The sequence below is a fragment of the Temnothorax longispinosus genome, chromosome 5, assembly GCF_030848805.1.
Source record: "Temnothorax longispinosus isolate EJ_2023e chromosome 5, Tlon_JGU_v1, whole genome shotgun sequence".
In the NCBI taxonomy this organism is placed as follows: Eukaryota; Metazoa; Arthropoda; class Insecta; order Hymenoptera; family Formicidae; genus Temnothorax; species Temnothorax longispinosus.
The window spans coordinates 20,757,538-20,779,858 of record NC_092362.1 but is presented as its reverse complement, the minus strand read 5'-3'; the positions used below and the strand labels follow the sequence as shown (position 1 = coordinate 20,779,858).

At 35.3% G+C, this 22,321-nt stretch overlaps 3 protein-coding genes across 8 annotated transcripts in view; 2 read left to right on the top strand and 1 right to left on the bottom strand.

Annotated features, from left to right (window-relative positions):
- Smc5 (structural maintenance of chromosomes 5) overlaps positions 1 to 1,147 on the top strand; it is a 6,977-nt gene extending 5,830 nt beyond the window's left edge. Inside the window, exons 13-15 of the mRNA XM_071778167.1 lie at positions 84 to 179; positions 247 to 393; positions 756 to 1,147. Of these exons, the coding sequence (XP_071634268.1) occupies positions 84 to 179; positions 247 to 381 (231 nt within the window). The 3' untranslated portion in view covers positions 382 to 393; positions 756 to 1,147. The remainder of the gene's footprint in view (positions 1 to 83; positions 180 to 246; positions 394 to 755) is intronic.
- LOC139812982 (odorant receptor 46a-like) overlaps positions 1,147 to 22,321 on the bottom strand; it is a 31,988-nt gene continuing 10,813 nt past the window's right edge. For 4 of the 6 annotated variants that reach the window (XM_071778194.1, XM_071778193.1, XM_071778195.1 and 1 more), the window contains one exon: positions 1,147 to 4,254. The gene's annotated coding sequence lies outside the window, so the exon portion shown is untranslated. The remainder of the gene's footprint in view (positions 4,255 to 22,321) is intronic. The other 2 variants (XR_011731997.1, XR_011731998.1) reach the window with 2 other exon arrangements.
- Hydr2 (abhydrolase domain-containing protein 2) lies at positions 3,910 to 22,321 on the top strand. Its single transcript, XM_071778181.1, has 9 exons — positions 3,910 to 4,048; positions 5,966 to 6,094; positions 6,294 to 6,469; positions 14,397 to 14,569; positions 14,733 to 14,900; positions 15,329 to 15,515; positions 15,599 to 15,797; positions 15,881 to 16,031; positions 16,119 to 22,321. The coding sequence occupies exons 3-9, from the start codon at positions 6,315 to 6,317 to the stop codon at positions 16,286 to 16,288; spliced, it is 1,203 nt and encodes a 400-aa protein (XP_071634282.1). The 5' UTR covers positions 3,910 to 4,048; positions 5,966 to 6,094; positions 6,294 to 6,314; the 3' UTR covers positions 16,289 to 22,321.

Genomic DNA, 22,321 nt, shown 5'->3' with positions numbered 1-22,321 from the left:
TATACATTAATAATAAATTGTATTTATGTAATCTATCATAGTTTTTTTTTTTACAACTTAAATTTTTCTTGGTAATTTATTAGGGCATGGATGCAGTGAACGAAAAACGAGTCTTCGATTTACTTGTAAAAATGACAGGAAGGCCAGGCAGCTCCCAATATTTTTTGCTCACGCCGAAAGTAAGCACAACAATTTATGCGATAATTTTCATTAATTGCATAATTTTCATTAATCTTGTTCTAATAGCTTCTACCTGGATTATCGTACGCTGAGACAGTGACAGTCCATTGCGTCTTTAACGGATCAGTTAAAGCGGATGATGAAGAATTTGAATTCAATGTAGAGGATTACTGCAACTTTCTTGAATCGTCAGCTGATTAATAGACGAAAAAGGCAAAAATTTTAAAGATTGATACCTTGTGCCTAAGTACAAAGACATAGTTTACTAACGTAGTTTAGAAGCTTCTCACTGACAATGAGTTATAGAAATTTATTTTTAGTTCTGTGTATACAGTGAGTGTGCTACAAGTTTGAAATTTTATATTTTTATAAAACAGGAGAAAATGGAAATTACAGTTTTAATAATGGTTTTCACATTTTATATTAATATAATGATAATTAAGTAATGCTAAGTGTTGATATAGTTATAAAACAGAACAGATACCATGATAGTTTACTTAGTATGCGTTTTATATAAATAGATATTTGTATTACATTGAAACTATTTGTAATGTTTTAAAAGTATCTATTTTCAGATGTTCGCGCGATTATTTCTTCCTCTTTCCCTTCTTCTTCTGAGCCTCTGGCCATGGGAAACCTCGGCACTTTAGCACATCCATGATGTTATGGCATGTATAATAAGCATTTTCCATCACCTCCTCGTTGAAGATGTCCATGGCGAATCGTGCTTTCCCGCCGCTTCTTCTCGATTTCTTCGATCCTTTACTTTTGCCGCCATTGCCACCTTTACTACCTTTTCCATTATTTTTTCCATTTGTCTTTGTACCGGCTTTCTTCTTTCCTTTACCCGTTGCCATTGTATTCAATTATTACCTTGAGAAACAAATCAATACCAAGTATTGTGATAATTTATTGATAATGAAAGTTCATCATATGTTGTATGTATAAATTGTTCATTGCTCACTAACCGATATTCGTTTAAATTAATTTCCTTTCACCACATTTTCGTCGCATTCTGCATTCTCGTGATAGAAAGCCAGACTCAAACCGGAATAAATAACGCGTTGCCATATCAACCTGTAACAATTATATCAATAAGTTCATTGATCGCTAAACTAGTTAACGCTCCAGATTAATCGAAAAGGCCATATGAGACAGGATGTTTGCAAGACTTTATGAGAGAGAAACTTGAATGTCGGCTTTTATTTCGTCGTAAACAGGATATTCAGCTGTGGGAGCTTGGTTCTTACGTAATCCATCTTTAAATTTTTCATAGCCACGTGTTATTCCGGATTATTTCATCGAGATTCCAGGGAAAAATCTCGGGATTATTTCAGAAGATACTATAAACAAGAAAATGTCTTGTGAAAACCATCACACGCAGGAACATCATTCTTAATCCTCCGTAGTCACACCGGGTCAATTTGACCCGAGCCTCAACTTTGGTCGTAAATATCTTGCGCGTAACTTGAAAAATGGCGGGCATGACGCCCTTTAGCTTAGTTAAAAAAATTTTTTTTTTTTTAAACAAATTTTTCGCGAATTTTTTTATATGTTAAAAATTCCTGAGGTTTTTCTTTTTTTATAGCAATCAATTTAGCAATATCGCAAGTGCATTCGAGAATTTTTTCAACACGATCGGTGGATAAATGGTCAAATGGCGAACGGTCAAAGTTCGTCTCGGGTCAAAATGACCCAGAGTGACTTCCTTGTTTGAAAAAATAGGTGTGACTATGGAGGGTTAATTAATGATAGTTTTCATGCACAAGCAGCACAAGAAAATCTAATTTTTAAGAAAATTGCTTAACGACGAAAGAAATTTTATTGTTAAAAATCGTGTAGGTTTAAAACAGGTTTATATCCATTTTGATCACTGAATTCATTGAACGGCAGTCATGCGAGGAGAGTTTTAGTCAGCGATTTTTAATATTTCCGCCGCACGTGAAAAACCTTGAGTCGCTGACCTCCGAATTTACGGATATGCTCTTGGCCTTAAACATGCACTGACCGTATCTGTCGCGGACCTGAATTTACAAGGTTAATCTGTGCACGTACTGCTGATGTGACGTGATTTTTTTTCGATAAGATATCTCGAGAGCCTCGATGAGACAACAGTTCGAACGCGTAGAAATCTATCTCGCGCCTGAGATTTATTTCAAATTTGAATGTTTCGGTCTGTTTAAATCCCTCCAAACTCAATTAGCAGCTTGAATGTGTCCCTCATTAAATCTACTTTGACCAGTGAGATTCCATGTTAAATTCTTATGAGCTTCACACTGTTAAATTCGTAGTGTCAAATTATACTCAATTTGAGTCATTTTTATATAACCATTCCCATTTCCACTGCTTCTACTCAATATCGTTAATTTAACTAACCAATGGAGTTAAAATAACACTGTTTTGCGTTAAAATAATAAATTTCAACACACGGTAGTTAAGAATAACAAATTATTTAACTCGAGGTATTGATTTAAATTCTATCCTTTAATATTTAACAGTGCAGAAGTTGGAGAACATGCAGAACCACGAGTACGACGATAGACTGGTATACCGCAAATCCGTGCGGCCGAAAGTATCGAAAGTATATAAATAATACGAGAGACACATAAATAATAAAAAAAGATATACATATAAAATAAAAGGAGAACCAGATATGTATGTGAATCACACTCTGACTTAATCTGTGATTAATTTAACTGGAATTGCTTACAGCAAAATTTCTAACTATACATATAATTCATCCATACCGTATAATCTTTAATCTTTCTTTCCACGTATTAAACAAGAAATGAACGATGCTCGATTAAGATAATATTTGTATAATATACGTGTGGTTGATAAGTTAATTCCTGATTGAATTAATCGGAGTTTGATCAAGGTCATTCTAATTAATTTAATATTACTCGGTACATATATACATATAATGCTATTAAATTATTGTATATATACGTATGTAAGTTTATTATATGTATCTGTACCTTAGAGGTAAAGGATCGTATAAAATCTCCATTATTATAAATTTAGAGAAAACAGAATTTAAAGTTTATTTATATGAAAATTTCTAATACGACTTTTTATAAATATTGTTTCTTAGGAACTAATAATAACGGACATAAGATCCTTTGTCATTATACTTCATCATTATAATTTAAGCTTTTGGTATTTTAGAAAAAGTAAATTAACTTTGTTTTGACGAAAACTAGAAATACGATTCTTTACACACCTCTAAGGTAGATCTATACTATAATATTTAATAATATATACAATAATAGTTGCTTTCCATTTACATCAAAACTCAGATAATTCTCATTTGTGACGTCATAACTTAGTTAAATACACGTTCTTTTTGCATGCTGGCAAGTGAGATTCAACTGAGTTTTTATCCAATAATCGAGATCATGTGCTTTAATGAATCTAATAAACTCACATTAAAAGTGCGAGGCTATGGACCTGTATTATTATACGATAGCTTTGTTACCAAAATAAGCAGGTAAATACAAAAAATGGCATTACCTGAGTATAAAATACTCACATAACTGAGTGACTCAGATCACTTGAGTGTAAATGGAAAGCAACTAGTAATATTCATTATATGTATATATTTAGATTATTGTATAACATATGTATATCGTGGGGGAAAACACCGGGCCCCTCCGCTCCGACGACCGCGACGGCGTGCTTGTCGCGGGGATGCGTACTGCGTACAGCCGTGTCAGCCGTACAGTCGGTTGTCAGTAATGTCAGTTGCCCGGCGGAGCCCGACGCGAGCGAACGTGTGCCACGTGTCCGAGCCATCTGCTCCGCTCCGTGAAACGCCGGCAAGTCGACCGTGCCGGCCGCCGTGATTCGCCGACTGGATCGTCACCCGGTGAGCAGGATTCATCCGGAAAGCGACCGACTCTTTCCCCACGTCGAACGTTCATCCGTGCGTCGAATCTTCCGAGTACGGAAGAATACACGAAAGCGAGACGAGATGTTTTACTCCAGAATTCTCCCGTCGAGACGGTAGCTCGTTTACTTTCGTTAGTGATCTCCACGCGATCGCTGTAAACACTCTTCATCGTCCAGATTGTCCTAGAACGATAAAATGGACCGGTTTTATTCGTCTTTTGTCTAGATTCTCTGGGTGAACAAAAATTGCATTTATCCCTTTATTCATTACTGTTATATTCGCGAATCTGTCCTCTCTGTTGAAGCCGAGTCTGGAGAGAGAAAGAGGGAAACGCTAGGTTTAATTAATTCGCCGTCGGCGTTGCGTCGATTTGGAAAGAGGACTTAATTAGCATTAGCATTAGTCAGCGTTGCACTTCGACTTTCCAAGTCTCCAAGACGAGTCCTCTCGGAATAATGAAGGAAATTCTTTCGCGAGCAGGAAACAACCGTTATGTCGCGATGGGACGAAAGATATATAGAAAAAAGAACCAACGATTTTTAAGTAGCGATCGTTGAAGCAGTCACGTTTCATCGTCACGACCAGCCGGGTTGTGCAGTAAATTTCAAGATTACGTCTATCGACGTCATCGACGTGGACTGTTTGTGTATTGTTTACATTATGCATTTCAATTGTAATTTTAAAAGATACGTGATTCTAATGTAGGAACATTATCATTTATATTGAGCTGTTAAACTACAAAAAGCAATATTAGTCCACGGTTGCAATATGTTCAATGTTCATTTGTTTCATAGGCATAAAATCAAGATCTTTAACCCGTTGAGGTCACATGGGGTCCAGTGGACCCTAGGCTTTTTTTTATTTTTTTCTTAAAAGTATACTATTTTGAGAGTAAAAGGCACAAAGTTTTTTTACTCTATCTCAAAAAATTTTGATAAATATTTTTGTGAATAAAGTCAAATTTCTCGAAAAAAAAATTTTTTCTCGCGTTTTTTCAACATAAAAAATTTTTTAAAATTATTGGATTATCAAGAGGAAGTCATAAATTAATTCCAGTTCAAGATTTGAGTCGATACATCAAAAAGAATGCAAATGGAAACTGTTGTGGGGTCCATTGGACCCCATGTGACCTCTACGTTATTTTTAGGAGTGTGACCTCAACGGGTTAAAACTCTATTGTCAATTTTCTGTAGCGTCCTAAAAATTGTACCAATAGGTAGCTGAAAATAAAATTGCGAACAACATAACATGAATTTCTGATATTTTTGACAAAATATAAATGTTCGATGATCCATAGCTAGGTTAATTTATATTGTATGTAGATTATTACATTTTATTTTATTGTCCAATTCTGGTCTCGACTCTAAAAGAAAAAACGTATATTTGGTTCATTCTACACGTTAATCGCCAACATTAATCTCGCAAAGCGCTCGATCCGATATTCACCGATAAACAAACGTCTCGTAAACGCGTTTCGGCGAGGCGAACCGCTCCGCGAATTGATTGAAACGCGCGGTATCGCCGAGTTGTTTATCCACCTCTATCGATCTTTCGTATCGTCGATATAACCCTCGCTGTCGGCCGTAAGCCGTTCCCGCTGCACAGGACCGGGGCCGGGGCCGGGCATGCAAAATTGCAAAACGATGTAACGATCAATCCACGCCTCGTCCCTCGTTCTCTGCCGGCGCGATACCCTTCGCCAGGAGGTCAGGATGCATCCTCGATCGCGCGAGACGCCGCGCGCTTCTGCGGTAGCCGGTCAGCAGTCGAGTATCCCGCCGCGGCCGTGTCGTTCTGCACATTCAGCGCGCTTACCTGTCATACGACCGGTCATCTGACACCCGAGAGCCCCGTGTGACCGGAATAAAACGCGGCGCTTACTTTTGCTCGCAGGTCACGGAGCATCAATCGCATGAATCACCATCCACGGCCGTCGCGCAGCCCGTCGACCCCGTCGTCCGTCATTATCGGCCTCCAGAATCTAAGAAGGAAGACAGCCGGTCTGCCCCTTTCCAGGAAGAGGTGAGATAATGCCGCGATCACGTTCGCGCGAATCTCCTGCAGACAATACGTGCGGTATCGCTGGAAAGAAGTGTAAACTTGTGTATCGGAATGATTGCGCGAACGTGCTCGAAGAGCCGTCGTTTTCGACGGTCGCGTGATTGAATATAAGAGGGAAAAAGAGAGCTGGTTTTGAGAGAAAGGGATACACCTCTTTCAGACGCCGACGGCCTGAGGAAAGATGTCCACGGCGTTGCTGGCCCTGTTCGCCGTGATCCTGTGTATCCTGTTCAGGATACTGAACGTGAACAGCGCGCCGCAGAGGCCCCACCTCGTCTGCAAGGACCAGTCCTTCCTGTCGACGGTGCTCAAGATCGCGCCGGTCATCGCCGAGCCGTAAGTCCGCAAATTTGTTTCCCTCACGTTTCTCGGGCAATCGGTCTTCTCGAATCGCGCCCAATCGCGCCGGCCGTCGACGTCCGAAAGACTGGATATCACCGTGGATTCCTTCCGAGTCCGCGCGGGTAGCCGCGGAAGTGAGGTTAGGTTGATGCTGGACGCCGGATGATGCTCCAGCATAAGTGGGCGTGAGACTCGCCTTCGTTGCCTTATTGACGAATATTTCAAACTATACGTCGTAATGCAAATAAGTAAATTTAAAAAAGCAAAAAAAAAAGTCAATTTGTATTATTGTATACAGGGAAAAGAGTATGCGTTGCACTTTTATCCACTGATTTGTCCATTTAATATAATGAAAGGATTACAATGATGCAAAAGGAGGTATTAACACATGGATAAGATATGTATTTTATAGTTTTGTGCACAAAGATTGTTCAATTGACGTTGATTGTAATTCATAGGAAAGATAATAGATCTGCAAGATTTATTGCAAAGTATCCGCTACAAATTTCGTTGGCAAAACGCCAGCAGGCATATAACAGGATACTGTTGACAGAATACGGTGGCAGATTGGCTTCAGAAACCAAGCAAATCTGTCATTTCATCTGACAGATTTTCTGCTCAGTTTCCGAGAGTGGTGATCACTCTCAGATTGTGTCGGCAAGCTCTAACAGAAGACGAGCCTAATCCCAGCAAACACCAACATACAACTTATATGCAAGTTAGAATTTCCTACTTAACAATGTAAATGCAACACATGTGTGAGTAAGAAACTCTAACTTGCATGTAAGTCGCATGTTACTTGCTGTGTTTGCTGAGATGCGGATGCAGTTGAAGTCAATCTGCCGCAATGTTCTGTTTGAATCTGCTGGCAAGCTGCTAGCGTGCTACTAACATTTCGCTTGCTGGCATAGTTATATAAACAATGAAAAGGATTGTTTGCTTTACGATACAACGCACAAGACTCTAAAAGTTGAAGCCGCTTTTTATACGTAATGTATGTTTGCTTGCGTGATATGTGAAGGTTGTAGTAAATGCGCCCACATCGGCATTGTGATTGGCTTTCGAATAAGTATAATGCGTGTTTTCCCGCTATACTAGGAATGTTTGGGATCATGGATTGTTGCAGGCTTTTGTTCGAGCTCGTTAGGGAACACTCACGCGATTACGAATCGCTTGTTTAAAGTGGTTATTACAGGGAATGATACATTGTTACAGTAGTCAAAGTGTAGGGTAATGTTACATATAATGCCAGTAAACATAGAGTCTATTCTTGAACGACTTATCAAATAAAAGGTAGACACAAAATTCTTATCTCTATACTTAATTCTCATAATTGCCTGAAGTCATATATCTGATATCCGTGCAAAAAAGTTTGATAATTATTATCTGAACGTTCCACGTATTTTATTTGCTCAGAATTGATTCATGTGGTAAAAATGCAGATAATGCGTGTGGAGAGAAATAAACATATAGAGTTCACTGATTAATCCGTAAAAGAAATTGCGAATCAGTTCAATGTCGGAACTTTCCTTCGACGATAACAAGAACAAAATTGACGTCGCTTGCCAAATAATTATGTCTTCTTTGTATCTATCTTGACACCCTACAAAGCAGCATACTGTTTAAGAATAATTTGTCCTTGCTAATTATAGACAGCCAAATGAATTGTTCACGCCTGTAGCCGCAATAATTATTTTGTTTGATTAAATTTTGCAAAAGGAGGTATCGTTTAAAAGTGAACGATATAAGAAAGAGGAAAGAAGAAAATAACAAGTTCTTAGAGAATTACGTCCATTTAATACCGAATATCCATATAATGCGTATCAATTGCTGCGATTTTTAACCGAAGATACGAATTTTGCTTACTGTGAAAAATTACACGTTCGATATTTGTTCTGGAATTCCACGGTGTGCTCGTTGCGCCCGTTTTATTTACTCAGCATGGGACGCCACGCAATCAACGCTTTTCTGTCGGCGCAAAATAGCACACGTCGACTAATACTTTTATCACGCGGTTGGACACGCATCTGTGTGTATGTGTGTCTGCATGTGTGAAGAAAATAGCATGAACCATAATGCGGAGTGTATCACTCGCGATAACAGTCATACACTCATACCCGCGTATCGCAAATTTGTTTGCCGTTAGTCAGACAGGTCATGCTCCGATCCGATCATGATGCAAGCGAGTAACTAATAGGATCATATCCCATTTTAGGTGTTACGTAACACATCTCTCACATCGGTCTCGCGCTTCCGTTATCTCGGGTGACGTGAAATATTATCAACGGGAATCGCGCATGAAAAGTTCTCGAGTTTCAGAATCGCGCATGAATCTGTGCCGCGTGCCGGTACAGTTTCCGGGACATTCCGAAGCACTTTTATGGAGTTTCACCTGTGCGAGAGACACGAGGATAAAACCGCAGCCTCGTTGCAAACCCGTAATCTTATTAATGCGATGCAAATTAATGCAAAACGCAGTTTTTATAAGACAACATTATTTTATCGACAAAACATAGCGTAATTTTCTTTCTCGCGATTTTACTTCACATTCATTCTGCTGTTTATCTTCGCTTCGTTATTAGGCACTTCTGAAACTCAAACAGCCACGTGAAAGCGAAGTGATCGGTTGGTAATTCTATTGCGTGACGCCGATGTCACGGAAGAATATCGGTCGAAATGATAGGGAAGAAAAAAGTATTGGCATCGTCGGACAAACTGATTGCTAATTACGATTTCTTTCCTCTTTCGATCGCGTCCGTCGCGTGAAAGCGCCTAAGAAAGCGGAAACCGATTCCAAGCTTTGTCTCATACTGAAAACGGAAATCTGACTTGATATTTATGTATAAACGCGCGTGACTTGCGATCGAAACTAACTTCATCGGCGCTAAGAGACGGGTCATTACACTTCAATTATCACGAACGAATTCATCTTCGCGTGTCTCAAGCGCACGTGCACGTTGAAAACCGATCTCAGCTCGTGAAGAGTAATTGCTACTCGAACCCGCGTCTGAAGAGATCCTCCTCGGTGCAATTCATTGAATAATCAAGTTTCACAACAATCACTCGTATATATACCCCGCTTTTACTTCTCTTCGTAGGAGAGGAAGTGAACAGCGAACTTGGAAATCTATAAAAAGTTGTAGATCTCGACGCGTGCGAACCGTCGCGTCGTGCCAGCCTTGTGTTTAATCGCCACTTTGTATTACGGAAATCGTGCCACTCGCGGGTATACACACATGTGTGCAACACACTCGCCTCTCGGAATCGTCTCTCTGCTTTGCGAGCGAGCGAACGGCACGTTGAGAGCGAGTTCTTTCCTCATCTCATTTTCCATTGCTTTTCTCTTTCCAACGGTTGCATATCGCAATCGTTGCGACACGCAATTCCCGTGCTCATTATCACCCCCAGTTGATTTCTTTCGAACGACCGCCCGTTCTTGCACTTCCGCGTTTCCGCCGCGAAAAAAAACCCTTTCTCCCGCGTGTGTTTTCGTATTTTTATCACTCGATGACCTGCTTTCTGGTTTCACGACTTGCAATCTCATGTGCGCGAGACAAGTTTAATAAATTATTTGTTTATAAATACATCCGGGGGGCCACGTACAGGATCCCCCTTGGTCCACCGGTGTTAAACTTTCCAATCAGGTTTGATGTTTTGAGTGTAAGTAGATACATTATCATAAGATATTTCGTAATATCATTGATTGATACATTACATGTACAATTAACATGTATAGAGTAATTATCACGTCGCCGCGTCGCGTACCATCGATGGCCTGAATGAAAAGTCGTGCAAAAACACGGAAAAGAAATTAGCTACCGTAGCGAATCTAGTCGTAAAATATGGACAACTAACATTTGTTTACAAAAGGTTTTACAAAAAGTAACAAAGTTTTGCTACTATTGCTAAAAATATAGCTCTCGCAGCAAAAAAAAGTTGGTTGTGCATATTTTACGACTCTTTTTTTTCCGTGAAAGACACGTCACAGAACACATATTAAACAATGGGAAGTAATGTAATTTTATGTGTTTATCTTGAGAATTTATAATGTCTCGACGCTGGAAGAACGAGAGAACTGCAAAAAAACTATATGTGAATAATTTTTTCCATTTTTTTATTTAATGATAAAAGCCTTTTAATAATATAAATGAATTATCCGCTTTTGCATGCCTATCGCATGCAGCGTGCGATAACAAATGAATTTTTTCGCTGTTAACAGAGTTATACATGAGATGGATGTTTGCCATTTCATTTGAACAATAGGTTGACGTTATTAGCGCAGTACTCTTGAAAATGTGAAATCAGAAAATTGATAGTCATTCCGCACACACCTGCGTTGCATTATTTGTATATGTGTCCGATATAACGAATGACTGAAATTTGCGTATTAATGCGAGAGATGACAAGTAATATTTTTCAAATTGTGAAATTAGCAAATTGATAGCCATTTCATACATGGTGTCTTACTGAACTTTTCGATATGAATGACTATATTATTCCGATAGATACAATGAAAGAATCTACGGAAAGGGTGATTGGCAAGCGTCAATTGCGCTTCCGCGAGTTCCGCTCTATGGGATCGTTAAAAAATACATTTAAGCAATTGGTGGAATGTTTACGATTGGACGAACTTCGTTCCGCCAATTGCGCAGTTCCGTACCATGGGATCGCACCATTAGACGATAAGGTAATCTCTTATTTACACACTTCTGCTGCCAAGAAATAATTGAAATACTCTATTCTAATTGTATCAATGTAACGAAATGATGAGAAGATAAAAGTATCGGTATGAATAACTGTCAACAGCGAAAAAATTTATTTGTTTACACGCTGCATGCGATAGACAAAAGCAGATAATTCATTTATATTGTTAAAAGGTTTTTATCATTAAATAAAAAAATGGGATAAATTATTTACATGTAGTTTTTTGCAATTATAAAGTATACTCGATAATATGCGCTACAAGTAATTTGTCCAGATTGACATCGTCAAAATTTGACAGCAACATTTTTCGATAATCTGTGAGTACACTTGAACGGATGACACACAACAAAACATAAACGTCTAATAAATATGGATAGCTTCTAGGCACTCTGGTCGATCTTACCAAGTGGCCGTGAACTCTAAACGTGCAAATCGATTTGCGGGGGGAACGTGCGTGTTCAACTTTTTTAGCAAATTATAGATAATACGACACAAAAAAATACTAAAAGCGACATCAATTTCTAATATAATCAGACACCAGTATTTATTTCGACAACAAAAATCAGATTTCGTCAAAATTTAATATTTACATTGATTACTGCGTTCTTGCGTTACCTCAAGTGACTCTTATATAACTTTGCAATCTTTCGAACGCCTCGCTTGGTCGAACAAAAAATTGGAAAAAGATAAAATGCATCATATTTTTTTTCCAAGTATTACATCAGCATATAAATATTACATCAATGTAAATATTTCTGAAGAATTCTGGAACGTGATATTTTAAAACATAATTTATTATTTAAGTTTCGATTATTTTATTTCACGTATCAAAATCTGCATATTGGTGTAGGATGCGAAATAGATAAATAAAATCGGGACAGGATTCTCGAGTGTTTTATCGACGCGCATATCGAAAATCGCAATAACTACCGTAACGAGAAACCATCGTTGTAAAAAGAGCAGACTTCTCTTTGGCATTCGCGAAGGCCCGGCATATAGTTTACCCTACTTTTCCCTATCGCGCCTAATTCGCGCGATGACTTCGCGGCCGCGACGCGAACACGACGATGTATTAACACGTTTCTCTTTGCGTTTACAATGAATTGTCACGTGTATTGATTGCGACTGCATGTAGGACTTTACACCAACTCATTGCCGGAGAAAAGAATTCTGTTGTAACTCGCGCAAAATTCGCGCGTGAGAGTTTAGAATAGGCCTACTCTCTTCTTCCGCTGTAATGTCAGTCACGAAGAAATGTCGGTTGAATAGAAAGCAAGGTAAAACAAAAATTGACCGTAGAAATATTCGCGGCTTATTGGGCGAATAAAGTTCAGGTGGCAGCAGTAAAATTGTAGTGTTAAGAAACCACCAGTTTTAAGTATCTCGAGGCCAGTAAATTATCCGGGGTAATCCAGTAAGTTGCCGAGAAGCCTGGTGAATAAGCCAGCCGCGTTGTAACCAAGAATATATTTCAGCACATAAGAATGTCTTTCACTTTCATTCGCGGCAAATTCGCGTGCCGCGGACTTCCTGATTTCTTTTTAATCTTATTTCAACGAATTTAAAATCGTATTTTTTTTATATAAAAAAATATTGTTTTTAGATATGAAAATACAGTGAATATTTTTCTGTACGAGTAAGAAGCGACTTTTTCGCGAGTCGGTTTTACTCTGCGCAATCGATATTGTGTTACCGCATTCTATTGATCTATTGTCACGCAACTTTGTGTATTTCTTTCATTAAAATGCAATAGTCATATACAGCCAGTGTAGGTTCATGCGCTATTGAATTAATAGTCACCGAACTATGCTACAAGGCTACAACTACCGTTCGTTCTTTGCCAACTGTAATCGCATACGTGATTACGACAGTAATTAGATGCTATTGCGATTTACGAACAGCGGTGAAAGGTCCGGCAAAGGAGAAAGATTTGAAAGGCTTTGGTTTCGAAAAAGTTATATCTTCTTTTGACGAGACGTTATCCTAAAGATATTATCGGCGTTTGCTTCGAATAAAAAATAATTATTACTACATCTAGCAGCTTCGTTTTCTTTATATAGCAGAATAACTTTTCTTGCCAGTGACTGCGAATCTTAACGCTGATTCATGGTTCCGTACAAAATCAGCACCAGATCGATAATACTGGCATATATATTTCTTCGTGCAACGTAGTAATGAAAGGTTTTTTCGTGAATTCGTTTCATTCAACGCTCTATCGTGTGCTCCACTAATCAACGCTGCGACTTCTTACTAGTCTCTATAAATGAATTCAACGATGCGGTACATTTTCTCCCATTTGGGTTGCCTGAGCGCCGAGTGAAATGCGTAATAAACGTACAAGTTCATTTTTAATATTTTTCTGTTTTAAAAAAATTCTGATAAATTAAAAAATAAAATGTGTCTTAAAGCAAAACAAAATTGCAACTTCGAAAAATGACATCTTATATAATTTATGTTGTGTTATAATAATGGTTTTTTCACGTCTAATAAATTAAGCAATTTTTTAAGCTGGCATAAAATTACTTATTTTTTTAACGCAAAAACGTTTAATCTATTTTCGAAAATAGCTTATGACAAAAGTGCTATCGATTAAGTAACCTTGTTCCAACGCATAAATTTAAAATAAAGATATTTAAATATTTGCCTATTTAAGTATTGTAACTTGCGATTTTATCGCGATAATTAATGGTAACAGATTTTCAAGCATACGTCGTTCGTATTTGACAATCTTTATTGGCGTATTTGAATACCGTTACACCATCGTAATTACAAGGTAATAAAAAGTCGATTCGAGTGAAATTTATACATCAGCTATTCAGAGTTTATCCAGAGTTAATGGAATACCGTAAAGAAAGTTCGCAAATAAAGACGGAATTTTAGCTCTCATCGGTCATCATTTGTCTTAAGTGGGACGTGTTGGACGCAATATTTTCAAAATTTACTGGCGGCATCTTAAAGATCCCAATTTTTTTATCTCATATTTCTCTTATTCTTGATATTTTTTATTTATTTTTTGTGAAATTTTTTTACTGCAGTATTTCCTTGAAATTTAAAATACTTTCGATATCGACTATAGCACAAGAGAATGACACAAGCGAAATAATAGCATAATAAGACTAAACGCTAACTGTGCCCTTTTGAAAATTAAGGATAATTTTTCGAAAAACACGAGCAAAAGTTATCATAGTCTGTTATCATAGTCCTTGGTCTGTTTTAGATACAAGCCAACGAGGTTGTGGGGTTTCAGCGGCCATGTACAAACTATCGTCCACAGCGTTATAGGACGTGTTCGATGTCCTTGGCCCATTGGAGAACGCGTATATATCGGTCTTCCGGATGGGACCACCCTTACGTACGATCTTTATCAACCGCTGACTAATGGACACGAAGGTATTGTTCATAGATTAATCACACAGATTATAATAATTTTTTAGCGATTGGTTTATATTAATTTTTTTTTAGAAAACGCTCTAAACATTTTTAATAATATATATGTATATATATATTTTTTTTAATTTAAGATGCTTGATAGTACAAATAACTTTTATTTCAGACGACATAACGATAGCCATCTGTCCTGGTATCGGTAACAGCTCGGAAAGCGTGTATATCAGGACGTTCGTGCACTTCGTGCAATGTCATGGATATCGGTGCGCAGTACTTAATCACGTCGGGGCCCTTTCTAGTGTCAAGATCACGGCACCAAGAATATTCTCTTATGGTACGTGTAGCAATCGATAAAACTTGTACCGCTGGGGCGAGGCGGTCGATCGGAGGAAAGTTTGCGAATAATAACTAAGTTCCTACATCGCGCGAGTATGTTCTCACCGCGAGAACGTTGAGCAAACTATATAGCTATGGGAAAAAAACCATTCTGATATACTGAATAGCTTCGTAAAACTTTCTGGGTTACGCTGTTACATGTCTTGCAAGTCGTATCCATAAATGATTAATGGTCAACATGATCGATAAGGAAACTTTCCAACAGAAATGACGAAGAAAGTGTAATCAAAATCACACATTTATTTGAGCAGTCTGCCATCTTTTTGTTTAGATGAATATTTTTTGAATACAAATTTTATACATATGTTTCACAAAACTTGCTTCTTTTAGATGAGATAAACTTTACAATGTACATTTTATAAACAGGTCACACGGACGATTATAGCGCGATGCTACAACATCTGGTAGAACAGCACCCTAACACCAGAATAGTTTGTATCGGATATAGTTTGGGCGGTAATTTAGTAACAAAATATCTGGGAGAGCGCGGTTCCAATAAATTGCCTAATATTATAGGAGGGATATCAATTTGTCAAGGATACAATGCTCTCAAGTAAGCTTTCAATCAGATTTCTTTGATTAATAATTAAAATGGATCAATAAAGAGAAATATTATTCACTGCACGTGTTTTTCAGGGGAACAAAGATTCTGTTAAATTGGCAGAACTTTAGACGCTTTTACCTCTATGTAATGACAGAATCGATGAAGAATCTTATTCTTAAGCACAAAAATATGCTTTTGTCTGAGGATGTAAAACAAAGGTGTAATCTGAATGAACGGGACATAATTTCTGCTGCAACGTTACCCGAACTGGACGAAGCTTATACGAGGAGGGTAAGTTTAATCTTTTTAAACGTATATTATATTATATAATTTAAATAATAGATCCGAATTTTATGAAGTGTTTTGTTGTTTAGGTACACAACTTTAGGACTGTGCAAGAGTTGTACAAGTGGAGTAGTTGCGTCTTTTATCTAGACAATATCACAACGCCGATGGTATTCATCAACGCATTAGACGACCCCATCGTGCCAGAGGTGTTGCTAAAACCAATCAAAGAACATGCGGGTATCTATCAATATCTAAATATGCATTTTGCGTATAAATAAAAATAAGTAAAAATGTACTAATGTCTCTCGTATCTTCTAATTTTAGCAAATAACTTAAACACGTTATATGTGGAAATAGCTCATGGAGGTCACCTAGGTTTTTACGAAGGAGGTTTTTTGTATCCAAATCCTATAACATGGCTGGATCGAACCCTCGTGTCCCTCGTAGGGTCTCTGACTTTGGCGCACGCGGACAAGGCTCTCAAAGCCTCTTAACCCAATTTAATTCGGTCAATGTATTGATATTATCGGACGTTGATCGACAACGTGTCACACATATTCTGATCTTGTGGGATCAAGCACCGTGCACATGATCCACGTTTAGATAATTGGGATGATCTATAACGAGGCTACAACAAGACTGCAATGAAAATGGAAATGGCAGATTGTAAACTAATAAAAGTGTCTGGTACATGCTTTGATAATTTCACGAAGTGAAGTAGGCAGGATTTTTCACAAACGATACAGAGGAAATAAGTGATAAGCGCGACTGTAAGATAACAAACGTTTGCTCACTGACATTTTCGAAATTGAGTATAGGTCCGGAACGTTAGCCAAATTGCGCGACTCTTTATATCTAGTTATAATTAGTAGAATTTTTATTATACAATGTGGCACAATCAAAATTAGACAGCATAATTATTTGAAAAAGGAAGTAGAAATGAAATGAATTTTCAATATTTTACTAAATACTAACGCTTCTTTCTCAGGGATCTTCTATAGAGCGACGATTTGATGGCGGGACTTTCAATAGTCCTTAACAGGTTACTAGAACTGTTCACTGTACAAGCGTTTAATCATGATACACATTGGATGTGAGTTCAATGCAATACAGTGTATCTTGTGTACTTTTCACCAAGAAAAAAAAACTTGTGTATTTATGTACAATATGTGTATTGATATAGGATGTATGTTGACTTAAAAGATATTTATAAGTGCGTCTCAAATGTGTCCATTCTAAGATTATTAGCTTTATCGATATGGAAGGAGTTCGTCACTGTTGTACATACGCAATAAACAATGTACGTTATTTATTAATCCGGAATTGATGACGTTAGATTTTCAAGGAAATCTATTAAATCAAATTCAGTGTTCAAGTCTAAAATGTCTGAAATTCAGTGTTCAAGTGTGAAATTGTAGTATACTTGAAAGTGTACTTGAATGTATACACGAAAATTTTGTAAATAATACATTTTTTAGCTAGAATTATAACAAATTACTACGAAAGACACTAAATTACACTAAAAACACTAATTTCATAAATTTGATATTATTACCACCAGATTAATGCAGATAATTAGTTTGCATTGCGCAAATTTGTTTATATATCGAATCGGAGATATCTTCGACATAGTCAAAATTGTATCCGCATTCGATATTATGTTATAAGCGACATATATTATTTAGCGCAAACACATTAAGCATTGTGAGATATATCATGCGTTGAATTATTTGTGGTACCAGAATGTTCTTTAATTATCCGATTTAATGTATTCTTATTACATACTATGATGCAATGATAAATGTACGATGTTGTACCTATTATATTCCATATATTACGTTTGAGATATCTTGTTCGTCCACTAAGTTTATTAAATTTTAATCTAAAATGTGGAATATAACAGGTTAATGCTACATCGAGCGATATATCGTACATATATCGTCGTGATAAAAAATACCAAATACTTTTTTATTCATCTCAATGCGTCCATATTGATAAAGTTGATACGCAACATGCAATAATTTCTGACATCAGATGATATATTTTAATCGATAAGTTTATTAATTACCATACATCTGTATTGATGGTATGGTTTAACTAATATTTATTTCCTATTGTAGCGATTTAATGATAATAAGTTCTTAAACGGTACTAATGATTGCGGGCAATTCTATGTCAAATTAGGCAGCAAAGAAGCGAGTATTTCGATTCTTTCTGAATATTTTTACACTTGTATATAATATATTTATGTAAAACTTCAATGCCATTATGATGACGCTTTTTGAGACATCGAATTTTTCACTGATGCGAATTTTGATATTACGATGTCTTTAAAACGCTCAAATTTCTAAAGTTAAAAAATGATAAAAGTTGAAAAAAGATTCAACGACCAACCAGTCAATTTAAAATTTATTATTATATTGTACAATTAAATAGATTTTTAAATAACGTTTCTATTTGAATACATTTTCTTGAGATAATAATTCTTTCTTCAAAAGTTATTTTATAAAATTAAAAGTACAATAATATTTCTTGATTTACATCTTTAAAATAAAACTAGATAAAAATTATCACCTCTGAAAATCTTTTTTCAAAATGTAAAAGAAAGATGTAATTCATTATAATGTGAATCTGATGCTAAGAAATAAGAAACAGTATACTGTATACAGTATATCTAAGTCACGAGGTTTTTTACCTCTTAGCGAGATCAAGAGAATATGATTAATTTAAATAAATTTTTATGTACTTTTCTTTTATTTCTTAAAACTTTTCTAAATTTCTGTTTTTCATATTTTGATTTTTATTATAGCATGTTTTCTTCTTTCTCACTCTCTGTTCATTACAAATATATCTTAAATAAATTTTGATATGTAAAAGTACAAGTTTTATTCAGTTTAAATATATGTTAAAATCCAAGTTGTTCTACTTTTCATGGAATTATTTTATCCTATAAATTGTTTTTGGAAATGGTTCTTCTGCAGATATGTTTTTGGTGAAATACATGCATGCAAAAGAATGCGTTAATATTTTATTTATTTTTCTTCAAAACTAATTTTCTTCATTTATCTATTGTATTGTATATTTTTCTCCTACGAACTTTTTTTTATTTTTTTTTTACTAGAGACTGAAAAATACCGAAATTTAACAAAAAATGCAACATTTAGATAATTCTATTTCAAGTATTTTTTTTTTTTTTTTTTTTTTTTTAAAGAAAAAGAACTGTCAAAGAACTCCTCTATCAAATTCTAACAAAATTGAATTTTTTTCAAACGTTATCTTAATGCATAAAGACAAACATTATCTTAATGCACAAAAAGGCAAACGTTATCTTAATGCACACAGGCCTATGAGTAGTGAATAGAATATACGATGATGTACATTTTTGAAAAACAACATTTGAGACATAATCCATATCTAAATATTGTAAAACTCAGAGGAAAAGGATTTATGTCACACGTGCATTACGCGTCGCGTGCGTAATAGGCCACTTTCCACGCACTTGCAACATAAAATAGGGTATGCAACACGTGCGTGAAGTTGAAAATTCCCGGGTGCGGTGACCGCACTCGCCTTCGGCTCGTGCGTCAACTCCGCACCCGTGAATTTTCATCTTCCAGCACTTGTTGCACAAATAACTAATGTAAAACAATCAGAGTAATTTCCTTTATATTATGTATAATAACTGCAAAACCACGTGATTTGTTTTTTATTATATTAACATTATCTGATATGCGAATATTATTGCATACAATATCTAATTTTATTTATTCTCAAAAATTCCTAGAGGTATACTTTTTAATTCTTTATTTCGGACCTTTTTTGGAAATTAGAAAGTGTAAAAGATTTTTTAAATTTGCATAATCTTGAAAGTTCAATTTTTTGAAAACCACCATGATTACGGCATTGAAACTTTACTATAATATACTATAATATATATTATAGTATAAAAGATTTTGAAATACAGAAAATTCTGGTTTTTATTTGTTGTCCGATTTGACGTGGATTTTATCTACGTATAATTTCTCGACAGCGGAATAAAACTGACCACAGTTTTTTACTTACGCAAAAAGCGATGATCGAGTACATGATCGAGTTAAGTAATTTCATAGATTCAGAGTAAGGATTTATTTTTGTGGTGATTTATGCCGAAAAATTCCGGTCCACAATATTGGGCTAATGCAAGCATTTATATCCAGCATGGCTAATTAAATATTCGAGTGCTTTCTAATCACATGAAAGCAATTTTCGTAAACACGTTAAACTATAAAGCATCGATTAACGTCAGACACATTTGTAAGTCTTATTTGTACAATTTTTCAAAAAACGAAAGACAATAAGACCTAAAATATACACAAATAAAGTTAAATTTTTTTTCACTTTTTAATTTATTTTTTGTCTTTAGGTACATAATACACATATTTATTTTTTATTGTTATAAATATGAAGTATTTTTTAAATCTGATCACAATCTTCTTTTTATGAACATTTTCCAATGGATCTTTATACTAAATTAATAAACACACATTGATGATATCACATTCATTACCTAAGATCCAAAATCAGCGAAATCGACATATTATATTGTTAAGCACAGACATTACAATTATGTTATGAATTAAATCACGTAAAGAATCTAGCCCGTGTATTTCGAAACAAATAAACAATTTAAGGCCAATAATGAGCAATGCAAGAGATGTCAAAATTAATAAACAGTTTAATCTTTCATGAATACAAGATAACGTAGGGACGTTTCGAAACTCCACAGAGTCTTTCTCATATATGAAAAATAATAAAATAAAAGCGCTAAGATGTTTGTCTATCAAACGTCGATGGCAAACCACAAAGTCAAAAGGAGTCACATCATGCATGAAACTAGTAAACCTTTAACGATAGGTAGATCAGACGTTAAAAGATTAATTTAATTTTAATTTACTGTATCCTTTGAATTGGTTAAGGAAGACTCTGTGGAGTTCGAAACGTTATTACGTTATTTTGTATTCATGAGAGATTAAACTGTTTATTAATTTTGACATCTTTTGCATTGCTCGTTGTTAATCAGCCTTGAATTTTTCATGTGTATAAATATTTGAAACATGTTGTTGACATATGTTACGATACATTGAATAATTTTGGATATCCAAAAAGAAAAAAAAATGCAAATTGTACTAAAATTGATACGTACAGAAATAAGAGTTATTCTACACCAAGCAATGACGCTTTTACGTATAATTTCATCAGTATATCTTTACAGCTGGACTGATAAACGTAATTTAAGATAATTACATTAATCGACATTACGAAGCTAAACAATTCCTCACTTTGACCAATTTCTTTCTATGTACGATACGAATTGCATTTAGGAGCGAATGACGAACATGTGCATTTTTGTAACTAACATATTCAATATGATAATTTTATATGACGGAATGTGTATCCTGGTGTAGCAATTACATGTGACTGTATGTGAAACTATATATTACATGTACATATATCTGTATACGAAAGTAGCAAATAGAGAGAAGACATATTTGCTACAAGATTTCAATCGAAGTGCGCATGGAATGGTCTTAAATTGAGAAGAAATTTTGTTATCTACTATTTAATATTAGTTGTATGCAATCGTGTATGCAATCACATGCGATTTATACCAAATATCGTAAAATCATCGATGCGATGCGCGATTACAGGCATTATTAAATCGAATATCATTCGAATGTCATCTTTTATCGAAAGTTTTTAATGCGTAAAATTACACAAAGAAAATAATCTTTATAACATGATACACAATTACATTAATAAAAAATATTCACCAGAAATGAATGCTTTTATAGATAAATAAAATAAATGTGCGATATTGGATCTTGATTTTAATTTCGACAAAAAGACTGATGTAATCGAGAAAATTTAGTATAATACATATATATATTAGGAAATTCATTCAATTATCTTGATTAATCATATATAATAAACATAAGAGATATACATATGTACATATCAATTACATATAATTGATATACATATGTATGTGTATATATATATATATATATATATATATATATATATATATATATCAATTATGTTTATTATATAATATTAATTAAGATAATTGAATCAATTTTCTAGCAACGATTTACATCTCATAAGAACATTTAAATTATCATGCACTTAATTGCACTTCATAAGTATATAACGATCTAATATCTGCTGCGTTTTTTACGTAATATTATAAAATTTTGTTAATTACACAAGAGGACGAATGATATTTTTAAACAATCCAATGAGAGACCAAGTTTGAGCTGAGGCCATCATGTTTTCGAGGTGTGGCACAATGATATATCTCTTTAAGTCACGTCTATTTTGTAAACGGCATCCAAATGGAGGCAGAAAATTATGAATGTAATGACTTTTATATATACGTAACTCGGAAGTGTCCCACTCGAGATGTTACGTAGAGATAAATCTCGTTAAGTTACATACATGAATGTAGACTATTTTGTATAACGATATAAATGTGTTGTGTGATATAA

Bases quoted from the DNA above. Each gene is read 5' to 3' on its own strand.
- Hydr2 (XM_071778181.1), top strand. From the start codon at position 6,315: ATGTCCACGGCGTTGCTGGCCCTGTTCGCCGTGATCCTGTGTATCCTG. The intron at 14,901-15,328 runs GTACGTGTAGCA...TTTTATAAACAG, and splicing joins ACCAAGAATATTCTCTTATG to GTCACACGGACGATTATAGC. The intron at 15,516-15,598 runs GTAAGCTTTCAA...CGTGTTTTTCAG, and splicing joins CAAGGATACAATGCTCTCAA to GGGAACAAAGATTCTGTTAA.